We start from the raw sequence: 21227 nt of genomic DNA on the forward strand, positions 1-21227 counted from the left end.
CTATTTGATTTAGTACAATTTTCTAATTTATCCAAAATAAAATTAAAAATGTTTGTTTTGCTTTAATGGGTAGATTTAAGGACCATAATTGACTTTTTATTTATTTATTTATTTATTTATTTCTGGGAGTAACTACTATTACCTTATTTGATTTATCGCGGACCATAACAGACTATTTTATTTATTTTTGTATGGTTCTAACTATAACGTTATAGAATTAAACTTTATTAGTAAACCTATAAAAAGAATATGAATTAACTATTTCAAAAATATTGTAATCTCCTCCACATTCATGCATTTATCAATTCCTATAAATACCCACCAACCTTCTCCTTTAACAAACCATCAAATACTCTTCATCATCTTCAAACTTTATCACCATGGCTAAGGCTCTTTTCTTCGTGGCTTCTCTTCTCCTCTACGTCCTATCGCAATCGTCGCTCGCGGTGGCAACCCAACGTTTAGATTTGGTGGGTAGCTACAAACCAATAAAAAACATAGATGAGCCCAAGATTCAAAGCTTAGGTGAGTTCGCAGTAAATGAACACAATAAACAGGCAAAAACTCAACTCCACTTCCAAAAAGTGATTAGTGGAGAAATGCAAATTGTGGCCGGGACCAACTATAACCTTCGATTGACAGCTCTTGAGGGGACTGATAGCCGAACCTATGGCACCCTTGTGTTCACTGACCTCAACAACAAGAACAACCTTATCAACTTCTTTGACGTCCCCAACTAGACTTCTTGCTTCTTATCAAAGACTATGTCTTTCTAATTTTCTATCTTTTTTATATTATGTTATGTATGGTTTAAAACTCAATACAAGACTAATTTTGTTGAATAAGTTATATATCTTTGAATAAAAAAATTATACGATCAACTTTATATATATAAAATTGAAATAAAGTTGTCTTAGTAAATTATTTTTTGAAATATATATAATCTATTAGATTTTCAATAAGATAAATAATTAAAGTATATGTGGAAAAATAAATAAAACAACAAAATTAGTCATTTGAAAGGGTAATACATATAATTAATTGAAAATAATTAATGTCATTACAAATAAAATTAATTTCATAATTTTAAGGTAAATTATGAACTCAACGTGTACTTTAAAATAGAATAGTTTAAATAAAATGTACGATACAAAATTTAAATGATCAAAACCTGCCTTCCATAATTATAATGAAAATTAAATATTAAAGAAAAAAATTTAAGAAGTTTGGTGGAAAAATCAAAATATTTTTATTGAGAAGTTATATGGTAAATAATATCACATTTTCTAAAAAAAAAAAAAAAAAAAATTGAGACGCTTTTTGGACTCACTTAGAGATGTTTACAAGGTGGGATAGGGTTAGGGAAGTCTTCCCATACCCGTGTCCTATTTTAGTAGACAATTGTCATTTTTCAATATACTTTCAAATAAAAGCGGTAAAATATTCTAAAAAAATCCAATAATATTTTATGAGCAAACATTTAATATAATGTTACAACCCACGTAAATAAGGTTGCTACTACATGCATATCTTGACTACCAAATGCGGAAATCCTTTATAACGATTTATTTAAACATAGTCATAGAATTAAATATCTATAAAAATTCATTTGAAACAACAGTGGTGTTAATAAACAAAGAAATCGAAATAACAAAAGTTTTAAATAATGTTAACGTCCTAATCCAACTTAAGGGCTACAACATTAAACCTTAATGTGACTGCCGTGACTTTGTATCCATAGCCTCCACAAAGATACAATAATTTGTATATGAGTGTCTTAACTTTACCTGAAAAATAAGTAACACGTGACTTGAGTATCTAATGCTCAGTAATTATTCCTAGTGTTGGAGTTGGGAAATGCAATCATTGTTAGACCTATCTTTTCATAAAATTTTTCATTAGTCTCAACTTTCTAATCAAGACAAGGTTGAATGTATAGTACTTCTCTACACACGGCCAACGTATGTGCACATGGACTCACCAACAGGCTCGTATATGTACCTCTGGGCCTAACTATGGTTAGCGCACATTCACGCTGTTGGAAGCCACGAGGGAAAGGAACACGCAAAATATCATGGTGTACGCATCCGTACTAATCATATTGAATGAAGTATCCTGATACACATGACATACAAAATGCATGAGATATCGTTGAGACATGCATACATATACTAGACATATCTTTAATGGTTAACACACATGATTTATCGATGTCTCATAGGCATGATGTGAACATGTTAACATAATACACATGGTGTAACATTTGGAAGTACATACATCTTATAACATTCATATCATAACGTAATTTCATAACATAGCATAATCATACATAACATAACATCATAAAAATAGGACACGTAGAAGGGCCACATGTACATGTCTTTCATACAACATACAAATCATCAAACCAAGTCTATAGGCGTCGAACAGTAAAGCCTCTTACTTGGTTGGCCTAAGTCAAAGTTGCTAATTATTCTTGGTACAAGTCTTAATCTACTCGTTAAAGTTCAATTCAACCTATAATTGGCCCACAACATCGGACTATAGGTCAGGTCAGTTTGGGTTACTGGCAATGGGTAGCTACTAGGTTGGAGATACATCTAGGCTAGATTGCGTAGATCGGTGGGTTGGTTTGGCAATTGCAGTGTGGCTGGAGAAGTCTAGGCCGCTAGCATCACTGGTGTGGACTCAAACAACCAAGGTTTGGATGACTAGGTTGCCAAAGTTTTGTTCTAGAGCTTTGTTCGATTTTCAAAGCTGACTTCATACTTACTTTCATACTTCCTGATCTGTAATGTGTGTCGGGTCGGTCAAGTACTTGCGAAGCATGGACATGTGGAATACATTATGAATCACGAAGAGGGACAATGTGTAGCTACCTTAGATTTCTACTTATCTAGAGTTGCTACCGTCATCATAGCGTAATCATTTCTATGCGAAAATAAACGTTTAAACTTCTTCATAAGACATAAATTTCATGTTAAAACACAGTTATGAACTTACATGTTTCAAAAAAAATACCTTTAAAATGACATAACATTAAACTAAATGAAATAAATAAACATTTAAATTAAAAACATCCTATTCTAACCCAAGTCTAAGAAAATAAATGCGAATAACCTTTGTATGTGTCATGGTCTCGAATTATGATGTATTTATTAGCTTTACATAGATGTGTTGCCTTTACCTGGAATAGAAGTAGCATGTGGCTTGAGTATTTTAAGAAATTCTCACAAAACGACCCCACTATTAGGGTTAAATTCAAACACATACAATCATGAATAGGACCTATCATACCAGTCTATTTTCCTACGGCAGCTATCCTAACAGACAATTGGATGTGTAATTAATTTTCCTACACACGGTCCACCGAGTCTATTTTCCTATGGCAGATGCCTTAACGATTGGATGTGTACTTAATTTCCCTACACACGGTTCACACGTGCGAGTATGGACCAATAAGTCAGTTCGCACACCTCCTCGCTTTACAAGAATAATAAATACAATAGCTTACGAAAAATGCTATCATAGACTTTTTATAGCGTTCTTTCGTACGTCGTGACAACCCATGTTATTAAAAATCTGAGACTTTTTATAGCGTTTGTCTATAGCTATCATAGATGTTATAATAGAGTACGAAATTATATACATTGATATGAACACATTTTATAGCATTTTATTAAAGCTATAATATATTTAATATAGCTAAAATATTGTGCTATCATTAACTTATAATGACATTTTTTTAATGCTATAGCATTTATAGCTTTAATGTGTACTATAATAAAGTTATTTATTCATTTATAATTATTATAATCACATTTTTTTTAATAAAATTTAATTCAAATACTCATTTTTTAACTAAATAAACACACATATGAAATTCTGGTGACCCATTAAATACCATAACTTCCATTCATAATTGAAATTTCATAATCTATTTCAAGAGTAGTATTCAATCCTTTTCTAACATAAAGTTATTCAAGCTATACAAGATAAAATATTCTCCACGGGAAAATTATTCAAATAATACAAGACAAAATATTCACTATTTGCAATGATGTTCAACGAACCGCTATCATGTCAAGACTTCACTTTGAAGTGTAAGTCCTCTATCATCTTCAATTTCCCATAAAATACCAACAATCCGAACTTTATTTGTACCTATATGTGTTGGTCATGGCCTCGTCTTTAGACACACACCTACATCTAATGTGCATTATCATAAAAATATCTTCTTCAGCCTCCCCCGAAGTATACCAAACACTAAGATAAAAAAATTTGAAAAATTAATCACATCAAAGTCTATCATGGGGAAATGAACCAACTTTGACATCATGAAAAATGCTCATTTTGTGAAAAATTTCAAGAAACATGGAGTCATTTACAAAACTAGTTTTATCATCATCTCCGATATTTTTAGAATTACCATTAGCAATAAACGAACAAAAAGTAACTTATCATTTTTCCATCACGTGTGCTGCTTTAATTTTAAATTATAGAACAATACAACAATAATGATCAACAAAGAGTGAATGGAGAAACATAGAAAGAAAAATAACTTGCTCATAAATTTCTTTAAATCATCTCTAAGAGAATTTTTATAACATGTACAATGAAACTAACACATATTCTCAGAAAAACGAAGTGATGGCCGAACTTTATATACTATTAACTCATACAAAACAAAATCAGTCCAGAATCTATTGTCCAAACATTTCTTTGTTGAACTATTTGTGCTTTCTAAAAAACACCTATTGAAAATTATAAACTCTCAAATGCTCCAAATAATTATTTTCATTACAAAATTTGCACATGAACCAACCATGAAAAAGAAATGAAAACTCCCGCTGCAAGGATTCAATCAAGTTAAGCCTATAAAAGGCATAGTTCCAGACCCTTTATAATAATCATAAGGTACCAATATCAGTATATATCACAAGAAACTCGTCGAACAAGCAACATATTAGTTACGTATCACAGTATTCATGCACCCAAACACCAAATCAGAGAACAGCGTGAATGAAAATGGACATATAAGAAACCAAAATTGACATAAATTTGAGCATGATACGCTAAAGAGACTCCAAAAACCTCATAAAAGACATAGAACAAACGACTTACCTTCACAATTCTTTTGATGCTTCTGTGCCTCATCATATGCTGCCACCCAACCATCAATGAAACTCCAAAGATAACCCCGATAAAGATCCCAGTTTGCAACCCCAATATGCTCCGTCAATCAATGAAACTCCAAAGATAACTCCATAAAGATCTCAGTTTGCAACCCCAATGATACCTTATAATCGCAAAAAGTAATCCTATTTCCGCATAGTTCTTAATCCCAACTCAAAAAAAAAAAAAAAAGTAATAATAATAATAATAACTATAAAGGTACAGAAACAAACAAATCGCAAAGCAGAACTACAAATGGAACAAGAAAACCAACCCAAAAATATAAAACTACCTCGAAATAGGGAGGAGAAGAAGAAGAAGCAGGAATGGGAGATGAATAGAGTTTCAGGACATATCGTAATCATATCGTTACATTACGTTTATCGCATCCTTCTCGTATCCTATTTCAAACTTATTGTCAAACGCATCAAACAATAAGTGTTATCATACCATTTACCTATCATAACATATACATATCATATATCTTAATCATATCGATTCATAAACAATCACAAATATCAATATATAGGACATGTGCAGAACCACAGGGCACGTGTTAACATCAAATATAACTATGTCGATAGTAAGGTCACTTACCTGATTAGCGTAGGCTGGTGTCACCAATTTATCCTTGACAAGAAAGTTCGATTTTGTCCTTTGTATCGAAGTAAACCTATATGAACTATGACATCAATTTCAATTTTAATTCTCTAAATTTTACGTGGGTCCATGTGTTAGACTGGTTGGGTTTTATGTCCCAAAACTCATAGTTTGTAAACAAAAATATATTATATTTTCAATAAAGTTATTATTGATGTTTATTCAGTAAAGATTGTTATTTTAATAAAGTGAATTTTACGATTATTAATCTAAATCCAATAAACTATGAACACTCTAACTATAGTATGATTACTTGAACTATATGTAGAGACATAAGAGTGGATCAAGTACAAGTATATAGTCAAAATGATCTATAGTATAGGGATAAGGCTGAGTGCCTTATCCTGGGGACGCTATGGATGCGGCCCCTATTTGTATATGACATAAACAATGTGATCACTAAATTGTACATGCGGAGACATGTGAGTGGGGCGTCCTATGCAATTAGATCGGACCATGAAGAAAATCACTCTCACTTTATAATGTCGTTTACTATTGAGAGTGGTTTTCTTTTCATTTGATGACCTAGGTAACTCGATCTTAATCCTGAGCTAACCATCAACTCCTATTTATTCGGAATTATCCTTAGATTTTCAAGGGTGAGAGTGGTTGAGTTCGCTGACTCAATAGGCCTCCCATTTCAAGGGTAAGATTGGGTGAATGGCGAAGGACGTGGGGTGCAAGATGGAATTTGCTCCTACCTACTTTTAGGGATATTAGAGAGGTAGTTCCCTTAAGTGACTCCAAGTCTTTATCAAGGGGTCCCACCCTCTCATTGGCCTGAGAGGGATTTGGTTTATTGGTAGGACCATAAACCAATTGTTCATTAGAGGATCAGTGGGACATAAGGAACAAGAAGTAACTTCAGGAGTAAAACGGTAAATTAACCCAGCTCTAGTTATGAACAACCTGTGAAGGATCGACTTACTAATCATGGTTATATCAAATGGACAGAAATATATCTATAGTGAGGGGAATGCAACTACTAGGCTATAGTGAAGTGTCCTAGTAGTTAACAAATGTTGGTTAACAAGATTAATGAGTTTAGCCGGTTAATCTTCCATTGTTGGAGCCTACGATCTATAGGTCCATTAGGTCCCCCTGCTAGCTCATATCGGACTAAACCATAGAACAGTGTGACGAGTGAGTTCGAAGTGTTAGAATTCAAATTAGAGGATATGCGCTACATATATACGATATATTTAACCGCATTTTTGTTTACGAATTAAACAAAAAGAGAGAAACAGAGATATTTAAATAGGATTTAAATATTTTAATCAAATAGGCGTTGGAATTGATTGGGATTGACATTTGAATTAATGTTAACAAGGCTAGTGGTCGTTCGAAACCGGTTCACGAGGAAAATGGAATTTGAACTACAAAAGGTTAGTACTCAAGCTCCTTGAGTTTTAATACTTATGAACATGCTAGTTATTTACTATAATTGATGTTCTAACAGTGCCTAAGATCAGAATTGCTTCCGCATGTGTTATATTAACACCATCGAGACTTCATGTGCGCATTAGAGATTTTATAAATAGAGGGTTGGAATGTTATATATAATTCTTTTTTCATTAATGATCTCATTCTCTATTATGTCTGTTCTATGGAAGATATTGGTATGTTATATGAAAAAATTTGATAGAATTTCTTGATTTGATATTTCCTCTATTTTATCTTTTAATTCTATGTATTTATTTAGTTAAATTTAAAATGCTAACTAAAATCCTATTGTATCATGAATACAAGATTTGATTATATTGTAAGGCAATTGATGGTATAAAGTAAAGGAGACCTCAAATATGACTTACTATAATAACAAAGCAAAATCTCTCTGGGTAAATCATTGTGAAAAAGGAGATATTGTTACACGGTAAGAGATCTAAATTATGACTTTTCATAATAACAAAGCAAAATCTTTTTGGGGACGAATTCGCTGAGGAGAGAGATTGTTGGGAGAGGGACGAGAGGTTAGCGAGCAGTTTGGATAAGACTCTTATTTTTTTTATTTTTTTATTTATTATTACTTTTTCTTTCACCCTTATTATAATCCTATCGGATTTAGTTCAATTTCCTAATTTTTTTCAAATTAAAATTAAAAGAGTTTGTTCGGCTTTAATTTGTAGATTTAAAGACGACCGACTCTTATTTATTTATTTATTTATGGTAGTAACTACTCTTACCCCTTATTTGATTTATTCCAGGACCATAAATGACTCTTTTATTTTTATTTTTATAGGGTACTAACTATTATCGTTATAGAATTAAACTTTATTAGTAAACCTATAAAAAGAATATGAATTAACTATTTTAAAAAAATTGTAATCTCCTCCTTATTCATGCATTTATCCATTCCTATAAATACCCACCAACATTCTCCTTCAACAACCCATCAAATACTCTTCATCATCTTCAAACTTTTTCACCATGCCTAAGGCTCTTTTCTTCGTGGCTTCTCTTCTCCTCTACGTCATATCGCTATCGTTGCTCGCGGTGGCAACCCAACGTTTAGATTTGGCGGGCAGCTACAAACCAATAAAAAACATAGATGAGCCCGAGATTCAAAGCTTAGGTGAGTTCGCAGTGAACGAACACAATAAACAGGCAAAAACTCAACTCCACTTCCAAAAAGTGATTAGTGGAGAAATGCAAATTGTGGCTGGGACCAACTATAACCTTCGATTGACAGCTCTTGAGGGGACTAGTAGCCGAACCTATGGCACCCTTGTGTTCACTGATCTCAACAATAAGAACAACCTTGTCAACTTCTTTGACGTCCCCAGCTAGACTTCTTACTTCCTATCAAACACTATGTGTCTTTCTAATTTTCTATCTTTTTTATATTATGTTATGAATGTTTGGAATCTCGATCAACCTTATGTACGGTTTAAAACTTAATACAAGTATAATTTTGTTGAATAAGATATATGTCTTTGAATAAAAGAATTATACGATCAACTTTTATTTATATAAATAAAACAAAAAAACTAAGTCATATGAAAGGATACATACATATAATAAATCTAAAATAATTAGTGTCATTACAAACAAAATTAATTTCATAATTTTAAGGTACACATCTGAAATTCAAGTGTATGTTCAAATAGAATAACTTAAATAAAATATATAATACAAAATTTAAATCATCAAAAACATTGTTTAGATAATGAAAATTAAATATTAAAGAAAAAAATTTAAGAAGTTTCCTTCTATGCCTCGTTGAAAAATCAAAATATTTCAAAAATCACTTTTTTTTTCTTCAAAAAATCAAATTATTTCTGGTTTGGCCAACTTGAGAAGGTTTTTTTTACTCAGTTACATATGCTTCTTGAGGCAGGATGGGGTTAGGGAAGTCTTTCCATCCCCGCCTCCTATTTTAATTTCCATCATCGTTAAATTTTCTATTTATTTTTTCGAGGATTCCCGCAAAATATTAACGAATATTAGATTGTTTGTAGGAAAAATTTCTCTGAATTATTTATTTATTTGTATATATATATATATATATCTTCATTTTAAAGACTTTTTAATAGATAAGTGTCTGCTGTTGTTGAGTGGCAGTAAATGAGAAAGAGAGTTTGATTTGATTCAAAAAACGATATTTATATTGATAGAAATATCTAAAGTGTTTCAAATATGAGAATAGAAAACTCATTTTCGAGTATAATTTCTAATAAAAATGGTAAAATATTCTAATAAAATCCAATAATATTTCATAAGCAAACATGTAATATAATGTTACAACCAATCGAAAAAAGATCGCCACTACACGCATGTCTTGACTACTAAGTACATAAATTATTTACAAAACATTGACATATATTTTAATGTTCATAACAATTCATTTAAAACAATGATGTTAATAAACAGTGAAATTGAAATAACAAAAATTTAAAAGTAATTTTAACACCCTTATCTAACCTAAGAGCTAGAACAGTAAATCTACTACCCTGACTTCGTATCCATTGCCTCCACAACGACACAATCATTTGTACATGGTGTCTTATCTTTACCTGAAGAAAAAAAGTACACTTGAGTATTTAAAAATACTCGGTAAGTATCTGCAATGTTGGAATCGAGAAATTCAATCTTGGTAAAACACATCTTTTCATAAAAATTTTCCTTAGTCTAAACTTTCTAGTCAAGACACGGTTAAACGTGTAGTAATTCTTTACACATGGGCTACATACGTAAACATGGACCCACCAACAGGCTCATATATGTACCTCTGAGCCTAACTACGGGCTAGCGCACCTTCACGTTATCGGGAGCCACAGAGGAAAAGGAACGTGTATAATATCATGGTGTATGCATTTGTACTGAAGGAAGTATCCCAATGCACGTGACATAAAAAATGCATGAAGTCTCATAATTTCAAATCATGGTACATACTTAAAATTCAAATCATACCTCCATTTTTTTCGTGACATGACATCCCTATGAGATATTCATACGTATACTAAACATATCTTTAATGATTAACATACATGGTTTATCAATGTCTCATAGGCATGATGTGAACATGCTAACATACACACATGGTGTAACATATGGAAGTACATACATCCTATAACATTCATATCATAACATAAAATAATCAAACATAATATAACATCATAAAAATATGGCATGCATAAGGGCTACAAATGTACATGTCATTCATACGACATACAAGTCATCCAACCAGGCCCGTGGGCGTCCAACAGTAAAACCACTTGCTTAGTTGGTTTAAGTCGAGGTCACTAATTATTCTTGGCACAGCCTAAGTCGAGGTCGCTAATTATTCTTGGCACAGCCTAAGTCAAAGTCGTTAATTATTCTTGGCACATGTCTTACTCTGCTCATTGAAGTTCAACTCAACCTATGTTTGGCCCACATCAACGGTTTATGAGTCAAATCGATTTGGGTTACTAGTGTAGCTTTGAACCTGAGCTTTGTTTAGTTTTTTTTTTTTTATCTTCTTAGTCTCCAAGTTGGTGAAGGATGATAGGAAAAAAGAGATGGAGAAGTAGAGAGAGGAATGAGTTGTGTCCAAGAAAATGGAAGGTTTGGGAGATTATTTATAAGGGAAGGAGAAGAGAAAGTTGAGGGAATGTAGGAAATGGTTGAGGGATGAGGACAAGGGTTTCTAATCTATAATGTGTGTCAAGTCGATCAAGTACTTGCGAAGCACCGACACGTAGAATACGTTATGCATCGTGAAGGGGGAATGTAATAAGTGGATGAGTTATGATACCCATCAACCTTCCCCTTCAACAAACCATCAAATACTCTTCATCATCTTCAAACTTTATCACCATGGCTAAGGCTCTTTTCTTCATGGCTTCTCTTCTCTTCTTCGTCGTAACGCATTCGTCGCTCGAAGCGGCAACCCAACGTTTAGGTTTGGCTGGCAGCTAATAACCAATAAAAAACATAAATGAGCCACAGATTCAAAACTTAGGTGAGTTCGAATTGAATGAACACAATAAATACGCAAAAACTCAACTCCACTTCCAAAAAGTGATTAGTAGAGAAATGCAAATTGTGGTCGGTCCCAACTATAACTTTCGATTGACAGCTCTTGAGGGGACTAGTAGCCGAACCTATGGCACCCTTGTGTTTACTGATCTCAACAACAAGAACAACCTTATCAACTTCTTTGGTGTCTCCAACTAGACTTCTTGCTTCTTATCAATAACTATATGTGTTTCTAATTCTCTATCTTTTTCATATTATGTTATGAATGTTTGGAATCTCGATCAAATTTGTTTACGAATGGTTTAAAACCTAATACAAGTATAATTTAGTTAAATAAGATATATAATGAATCTAAAATAATTAATTTCAATACAAATAAAATTAATTTCAAATCATAATAACTTAAATGAAAGAAAACATTCCTAAGATAATTATAATAAAAATGAAATATTAAAGAAAAAGAATAATATTAAAAAAAAAAAAAAGTTTCCTTTTAGGCTTGGTTGAAAAATCAAAATTTTTATCATTAGAAGGTATGGTAAATAATATAATTTTTCAACTTATTTTACGCGTGACATACCTGACGGTGATGAGACATTAACGATGGGACCATGGAACATGTCAAGCCTACCTCGTAGGCTAGTATACATAATCTATAACTTAAAGTTCTGGTACCAACTATAACGACCCTAGATTTCTACTAACCTAAAGTCGTTACCGTTTTCATATCCTAATTAAACATTTAAAACTAAATCATAAAACACTATCATGGACTTATGTGTTCAAAAACATCTTCAAAACAACATGATGAAATTACTAAATTAAATAAATGAACAATAAAAGTAAAAACACCTTATCCTAACCTAGTGTTTAAGAAATAAAATACTACTATTCTATGCATGTGCATGGTCTTGCTTGCAATGTCTTCGTCAACCATACATGGATGTCTTTCGTTGACCTAAAATAGAAGTAGCACACGACTAGAGTATTTTAAGAAATAGTTAGTAAGTGATCCCATTGGGGTCAATGAAAGCAAACACACGAAACTCATTATTAGAGACCTATCGTTAAATCGTAATAGGGGTGGCCTTCAGTTCGGACAAAACTGAATGTGTAGTACTTCTCTACACACGACCCACACATGTGAATGTGGATCCTAAGGCGGTTCACCCCCTGGGCCCATCATAGTCGAGCTAGCTATCCGTAGCGACATCCCAAAGTCAGCAGACCCGGAGTGTCATACAAGACATGATCATCATTATCATCATTATCATAGTATATGCGTCTGTACTCGTCACCATAAATTGGGAAGTATCCCGATGTATATGAACACACAAAATGCATAAGGTCCCTATAATTTTCATCTCTAAATAATTTTTATGACACAACCCTATACAACGTTCACACATTACTATAAGTAACGTGCATGCATTGACCTTCATATGTTCATCACCATTAACATTAACTAGGTCGTGTCTTTGAAAACTCGTCGTCATAATGCATCATGACATTTAATACATGCACATCATCATATTAAATTATTTCATCATCATGCGTCTCACATCATCTTGTTATCATGCATCATCATCATCATGTCAACATCATGTACATCATCACATCACGTCACATCATCCTATAACATCATCACATCATACTGTGCACGTCTGCACTCATCACCTCGAGGGGAAGTAACTCTATGCTTATGAACATATAATATGCATGAGGTCTCTCTAAATCCATCATAATGCCTGACCCAACCCTCTAGTCTCATCTCTTTGTTACTCTTGGTAACACATACTCGTGGATATTTATATTAATATCATTTTCATGCTCTTAGGGTTGTCCTATGTCGATCTAACGACATGATGCAATATGACACTCATCATCATATAGCATGCTCAATATGGAAAACATCATCATATTAATGTAAACGTCACACAATCGTCATACTCATCATATTGCCATAAAGTGCATCAAGCATATCAAGTACGTCAATCATCAATATATATATATATATATATTACCCATATCATCAAGCATCATAACTCGCACATCATCATAACTCGTATATCATCATATAATAGTATATGACATCATACGATACAGTTCATACATCAACATAACTCATACATTATCATATACTAACATACGACATCGTACGACACAATTCATACATCATCATAACTCATAAATTTTTTAGCCTATCCTTTAGTAAGACCACTTACTTATTTAGCTTAGGCTGGTGTCATCAATGTATCCTTAATGAAAGTTCGATTTTATCTTTTATATCAAAGTCAACCTATATGAATCCACGACATCAATTTCACATTCAATTCTTTAAATTTTACAATGGTTCATGCGCTAAACTTCATGCAAGTATCAAAAACTTTGCATGAGTAAAGTCTTGGATCGTTATAATATGCGCGCATATATATATATATATATATATATTATATCTTTATTAGATTTCATTTTCTATTATTCTTGTCTTTCTGTAATAATTTGATGGAGTTATTTTAAGTTACTACTTTCATGCCTTTCTCATGATTATTTTGATCTTCTATTTTCTTCTGGTTTCATCTCTTAATTTTTGTTTAGAGATATTCTTGGCCAATTTTGAATCTAGTCTTACTTCCAAATCATATTATTGGTCAATTCTTATCCATTCATACTCCATCAATTCTTATCCATTCATACTCCAACTCTTCTCTTCTAATTTTTGTAGTATTTCCTTTTTTTCTTCATTTTGTTAAAAGGTTTTCTAGCCTGTATTCCTCTTTTATTTATTTCCTTTTGATTTTCTTTTTGTCTTCATATTTAGCTTGCTCTCTTGTTCTTTTTTTTTTTTTTCTTTTACTTATCGAAATTCATTTTCCTTCCAAATCTTTCTTTTTCTTATATGTATTTTTTTAGTTAAACTTTTTATATTTCTCTCCGTATTCTGTATTTCTGTTTTGTTGTCAATTTTTAATATTTTTTTCTTTCCTAAAAATATTAGGAACTAATTTTTTTTTTAATCCTATGCTTGGCCATATAAATATATATATATATATATATATTTATTTGTAAGATATCTAAAATCTAAATAATTGCAAAAATAAAAGGAGAAGAGATCTAAGATAACTTTTCTATCTCTTTACTCTTCAGTAGCTTGAAGGAAGGCATTTTCCGACTTTTCGCTCCACAAGATTTGCATCTTTTGTATGTGTTCTGTTTCTTTTTCTAATTTTTCTCTTCCGAATATTTGATCTTTTTTTCTTTTTGTTCTATTTTTTTTTGCTCCAAGAATGCTAATCATTGCAGTTGTTGGGGAGATATTTGAGGAAGGTGGAGAGAAAGGGATCATTTATTTATTTATTTTATTTATTTATTTTTTATTGTTATTACTATTATCATTTTTTTTAAATTTTCCAATAGTTACCATCATATTACATCATCATATAACGTCATCACATCATCATAGAACATCATCATATATCATCATCACATTATCATTTATCATCTCACGACATCATATAATATAATCACACCATCATATAATATCATCACATCATCATATAATATCATCACATCATCATATCACATCATCATATAACATCATCACATCATCATATCACATCATCATATAACATCTCACATCATCTATAGCATCATTGTATCATCATATAAGGTCATTACGTCAACATATAAGGTCATCGCGTCATCCTATAAGGTCATCGCATCATCCTATAAGGTCATCGCGTCATCATATAAAGTCATCGCGTCATCATATAAGGTCATCACGTCATTATATAACGACATTACATCATCATATAACGACATATCATCATATAACATAAAACATAAATAATATGTGCAAGCGCCACAGAACTGAGCTGATAGTAAGGTCACTTACTTGGTTGACCTTAATTGAAGTTTCTATCTAATCTCATATCGGCTTGCTTGTGTCCATCGAATACTTTTCCACTTATATCGAGGTGTTTCAACCTATAAAATGAAGGGAATGAACTCTTCGTCCACACAGCGGAAGTATTGGGAACTGTTTTGATTTTTATTAAGAATTAAAACAAAACAATAAATATGGGGAGTAAGAACTCTGCTAAAAACCTTAGCTTTCAAGGCTTTCATGAGATCTTCGTTGCTATGACTTAAACACAATGTGAAAGGCTTGTGGGAGCCTCTTGAAAGAAAATCCCAAAGAGATAGGAGAAGAAGAGTTTCGAGAATTATTTGGCAATGTAATTTTATTTTATAGAGAAAGTAGGAGAGATTTGTATGTCTTTAACTCAACTCTGAGAGTCGTGTTTATACGGACTTTGGATAATTTTTGTTAAATAATATATTTGCATATATAATATATTTGAATATAATATCTCATACAAATCATATTTAAATATTACCATATATCCAAATATATTTAACTAGTTTGAACTCATTCAAATTTCAAATATATTTTTATTTAATGTATCAAAATACATTAATTGATTTAATATTTATTGTATCAAATACAATTAATATATTTTTACTTTAATATATCTAATATATTAAATATTAATTGGAATCCTTTAAATTAATATAATTTTCTCTATTTATATTTAAAGGAAATTAATATAATTTTCTCTATTTATATTTAAAGGAAATTAACTCTTCCTCAACCTAGTGGAAATATTAGAAACAGTTTTGATTTTTATTTAGAATTAAAATAAAGCAATATAAATAGAAGAGTAAAATTGTACATTTATAGAAACTCTTGCTTGCAAGACTCTTTCGAGTACTTCAACCACACAGAAGTTCTCCAACATTTCACAAGCTCAACCCGAGGGTCTTATTTATAGGGATTCTTGAAGAATATTTGCCAAATAATATATTTGCGTATTTAATATATTAGGATATAATATCTTCTACAAATCATATTTAGATATTATAAGATATCCTAATATATATTTAATTAATTTGAATCTTATTCAAATTTCAAATATATTTTTATTTAATATATCAAAATACATTAATTGATTTAATATTTAGTTGTATCAAATGCAATGAGTGTATTTTTCTTTTAATATATCTAATATATTAAATATTAAATGGAACTTTCAAATTAATATATTTTATTCCATTTTTATTCAACATACCTAATATATTAAATATTAATTTGAACATTTTCAAATTAAATATATTTTCTCTATTTATTTAATATATTTCATATATTAAATATTAATTTGACATTTCAAATTAAATTTATTTTCTCATTTATATTTAATATATCGAATAGGTTAAATATCAATTTGAACACTTCAAAATTAAATTTATTTTCTCATTTATATTTAATATATCTAATAGGTTAAATATCAATTTGAACACTTCAAAATTAAATTTATTTTCTCCTCTATATTTAATATATCTAATAGGTTAAATATCAATTTCAACACTTCAAATTTTCAAATAAAATGAACCTTTTAGCATTACTATGAGCTAGCAATGGGACCTTATGGACGTACAGATTATAATCTCCAATGATACAAAATTATTTAATTAAACTTTTTCATTAATCAATTTCCCTTCATTAACTATAGGTCACTTCATTATAGACCTAGAGTTGCACTCTTATGTACAGTAGGACAAGTTATGTCCATTGATATAACCATTACAAGCAAGTCGATCCTTCACGAGTTCTTCATAATTACAGCTAGGTCAAAAGTCTGTTTTACCTCTGTAATTACATCTTTCATCCCAAGTATAACTGATTCTCTGATGAACAATTTGTTTATGATCCAATCATAATCTAAGTCCCTCTCGGGCCAATGAGAGGGTGGGGCTCCATTGTTTAAGTCCCGAAAATAGTACTTAAGAGAACAACTCATCTACTTTTCTTATGTGGAAAGGAGTGAATTCCATCTCATGATATTATGTTCCCAACTCCCTATTTAGCAAGTCCCCAAAATGGTAGGCATGTTGAATTTGCTAAGAGTCATTCTCACCCACGTAAATTAAAGTATAAGCCCTCAATAGGCAAGAGTTCATAACTCACTCAGATTAAGATCGAGTCGCATATGATCATCATGTGAAATATCAATCTTCTCAATTAATGGATTTATAAAGAGAGATTAAATATTTCTTGGTCCAGTCTTATACAAACTCATTGTATAGAATACCCTCACTTACATGTCTCCACATGAACTATTTGAATCAAATCATTTATAACGATTACAAAGTGAGTCATATCAATAGTGTTACATGGATAAGGCACCTAACTTTATCCATATACTATAGACTCTTTAGGTTATTACCTGAACACGATCCTCTTGTATGTCAACCACATACTGTTCAAGATTACATTAATAACCTAGGATTTTAATACAATGGATAACAATTAAATTACAAATAAAATAATAACAATTATTGTTAAAAAGTAAATAATTAATTACGAGGCTTTAGGGCATAAATCCGAACATACCACATATTCACCTAATTCCTTTAGTAACTCTCACACCTGAGTTTTGGGTTCGATGCCAATCAAATAACTTGTTGCAAACAAACAATTATTTAAAAATATTTCCCTAAACCAATAATAATAAAAATGGAATTATATATATATATATATATATTTATTTATTTATAATAACCCTTAAAGTCAAGTAACTATCGGCATAGTTGCATAGTTATATATATTTGATGTTGACACGTGCCCCTTAGTTTTGCACGAGTCATATATTTTATATGTGAATTATTATGAATATATATGACTATAGTGTGATAACTCTTACGTTATGATGTGTTCAATCATATGTTTGAGATATGATATGAGAAATATGCGATAAACTTAATGTAACGGTATGACTAAGACATGCTCACAAAATGATATGGTTAGGCTATATATAATAGAATATACTTTATTTAAATAAATACCGAATACGGAATACGAAATACGCAATATAGGAACAATCTAGATAGTAGAATATAGTTTTTTTTAATAAATAATTTAAGTATTTTGTTACATGTTATGGCTTATCTAGGTTGACCCAATCTGATATGTACAATGCTATTAAACAATATATACAAGAATAACTCTTATCTCCATAGTAATTTAATTCTATTGTAACACACTGAATGACATAAATAACTCACCATATTAACAAACCAAAATCTCCCTTAGTAAATCATAAATCATACAGTAAAGGAGATCTTGTAACATCGATTAGGTAAAGAAAAAATATATCTCAAATATGACTTTTCATAATAACAAAGCAAAATCTCTCTTGGTGACTTGGTTCGTTGAGGAGACAGATAGTTGGAAAAGGAATGAGAGTTTAGTGAGAGCCGTTTGGATAAGATTGCTATTCTTTTTATTATTTTTTCTTTTACGGTTGTATCCTATTTGATTTAGTACAATTTTCTAATTTATCCAAAATAAAATTAAAAATGTTTGTTTTGCTTTAATGGGTAGATTTAAGGACCATAATTGACTTTTTATTTATTTATTTATTTATTTATTTCTGGGAGTAACTACTATTACCTTATTTGATTTATCGCGGACCATAACAGACTATTTTATTTATTTTTGTATGGTTCTAACTATAACGTTATAGAATTAAACTTTATTAGTAAACCTATAAAAAGAATATGAATTAACTATTTCAAAAATATTGTAATCTCCTCCACATTCATGCATTTATCAATTCCTATAAATACCCACCAACCTTCTCCTTTAACAAACCATCAAATACTCTTCATCATCTTCAAACTTTATCACCATGGCTAAGGCTCTTTTCTTCGTGGCTTCTCTTCTCCTCTACGTCCTATCGCAATCGTCGCTCGCGGTGGCAACCCAACGTTTAGATTTGGTGGGTAGCTACAAACCAATAAAAAACATAGATGAGCCCAAGATTCAAAGCTTAGGTGAGTTCGCAGTGAATGAACACAATAAACAGGCAAAAACTCAACTCCACTTCCAAAAAGTGATTAGTGGAGAAATGCAAATTGTGGCCGGGACCAACTATAACCTTCGATTGACAGCTCTTGAGGGGACTGATAGCCGAACCTATGGCACCCTTGTGTTCACTGACCTCAACAACAAGAACAACCTTATCAACTTCTTTGACGTCCCCAACTAGACTTCTTGCTTCTTATCAAAGACTATGTCTTTCTAATTTTCTATCTTTTTTATATTATGTTATGTATGGTTTAAAACTCAATACAAGACTAATTTTGTTGAATAAGTTATATATCTTTGAATAAAAAAATTATACGATCAACTTTATATATATAAAATTGAAATAAAGTTGTCTTAGTAAATTATTTTTTGAAATATATATAATCTATTAGATTTTCAATAAGATAAATAATTAAAGTATATGTGGAAAAATAAATAAAACAACAAAATTAGTCATTTGAAAGGGTAATACATATAATTAATTGAAAATAATTAATGTCATTACAAATAAAATTAATTTCATAATTTTAAGGTAAATTATGAACTCAACGTGTACTTTAAAATAGAATAGTTTAAATAAAATGTACGATACAAAATTTAAATGATCAAAACCTGCCTTACATAATTATAATGAAAATTAAATATTAAAGAAAAAAATTTAAGAAGTTTGGTGGAAAAATCAAAATATTTTTATTGAGAAGTTATATGGTAAATAATATCACATTTTCTAAAAAAAAAAAAATCAAATTGAGACGCTTTTTGGACTCACTTAGAGATGTTTACAAGGTGGGATAGGGTTAGGGAAGTCTTCCCATACCCGTGTCCTATTTTAGTAGACAATTGTCATTTTTCAATATACTTTCAAATAAAAGCGGTAAAATATTCTAAAAAAATCCAATAATATTTTATGAGCAAACATTTAATATAATGTTACAACCCACGTAAATAAGGTTGCTACTACATGCATATCTTGACTACCAAATGCGGAAATCCTTTATAACGATTTATTTAAACATAGTCATAGAATTAAATATCTATAAAAATTCATTTGAAACAACAGTGGTGTTAATAAACAAAGAAATCGAAATAACAAAAGTTTTAAATAATGTTAACGTCCTAATCCAACTTAAGGGCTACAACATTAAACCTTAATGTGACTGCCGTGACTTTGTATCCATAGCCTCCACAAAGATACAATAATTTGTATATGAGTGTCTTAACTTTACCTGAAAAATAAGTAACACGTGACTTGAGTATCTAATGCTCAGTAATTATTCCTAGTGTTGGAGTTGGGAAATGCAATCATTGTTAGACCTATCTTTTCATAAAATTTTTCATTAGTCTCAACTTTCTAATCAAGACAAGGTTGAATGTATAGTACTTCTCTACACACGGCCAACGTATGTGCACATGGACTCACCAACAGGCTCGTATATGTACCTCTGGGCCTAACTATGGTTAGCGCACATTCACGCTGTTGGAAGCCACGAGGGAAAGGAACACGCAAAATATCATGGTGTACGCATCCGTACTAATCATATTGAATGAAGTATCCTGATACACATGACATACAAAATGCATGAGATATCGTTGAGACATGCATACATATACTAGACATATCTTTAATGGTTAACACACATGATTTATCGATGTCTCATAGGCATGATGTGAACATGTTAACATAATACACATGGTGTAACATTTGGAAGTACATACATCTTATAACATTCATATCATAACGTAATTTCATAACATAGCATAATCATACATAACATAACATCATAAAAATAGGACACGTAGAAGGGCCACATGTACATGTCTTTCATACAACATACAAATCATCAAACCAAGTCTATAGGCGTCGAACAGTAAAGCCTCTTACTTGGTTGGCCTAAGTCAAAGTTGCTAATTATTCTTGGTACAAGTCTTAATCTACTCGTTAAAGTTCAATTCAACCTATAATTGGCCCACAACATCGGACTATAGGTCAGGTCAGTTTGGG

The 21227-nt window shown here is 31.0% G+C and overlaps 1 protein-coding gene across 1 annotated transcript; it reads left to right on the top strand.

The window, feature by feature from the left end:
• The first annotated feature begins 380 nt into the window (after positions 1 to 380).
• On the top strand, positions 381 to 740 carry LOC111474507 (cysteine proteinase inhibitor 1-like). The gene has a single exon (XM_023119562.1). It carries the CDS (start codon positions 381 to 383, stop codon positions 738 to 740), a length of 360 nt encoding a protein of 119 aa, XP_022975330.1.
• Positions 741 to 21227: the final 20487 nt, after the last annotated feature.

Source organism: Cucurbita maxima, unplaced genomic scaffold (genome assembly GCF_002738345.1).
Source record: "Cucurbita maxima cultivar Rimu unplaced genomic scaffold, Cmax_1.0 Cma_Scf00430, whole genome shotgun sequence".
NCBI classification, from domain to species: domain Eukaryota; kingdom Viridiplantae; phylum Streptophyta; class Magnoliopsida; order Cucurbitales; family Cucurbitaceae; genus Cucurbita; species Cucurbita maxima.

Excerpts from the sequence above, each read along its gene's own strand:
- LOC111474507 (XM_023119562.1), top strand. The coding sequence starts at position 381 with ATGGCTAAGGCTCTTTTCTTCGTGGCTTCTCTTCTCCTCTACGTCCTA.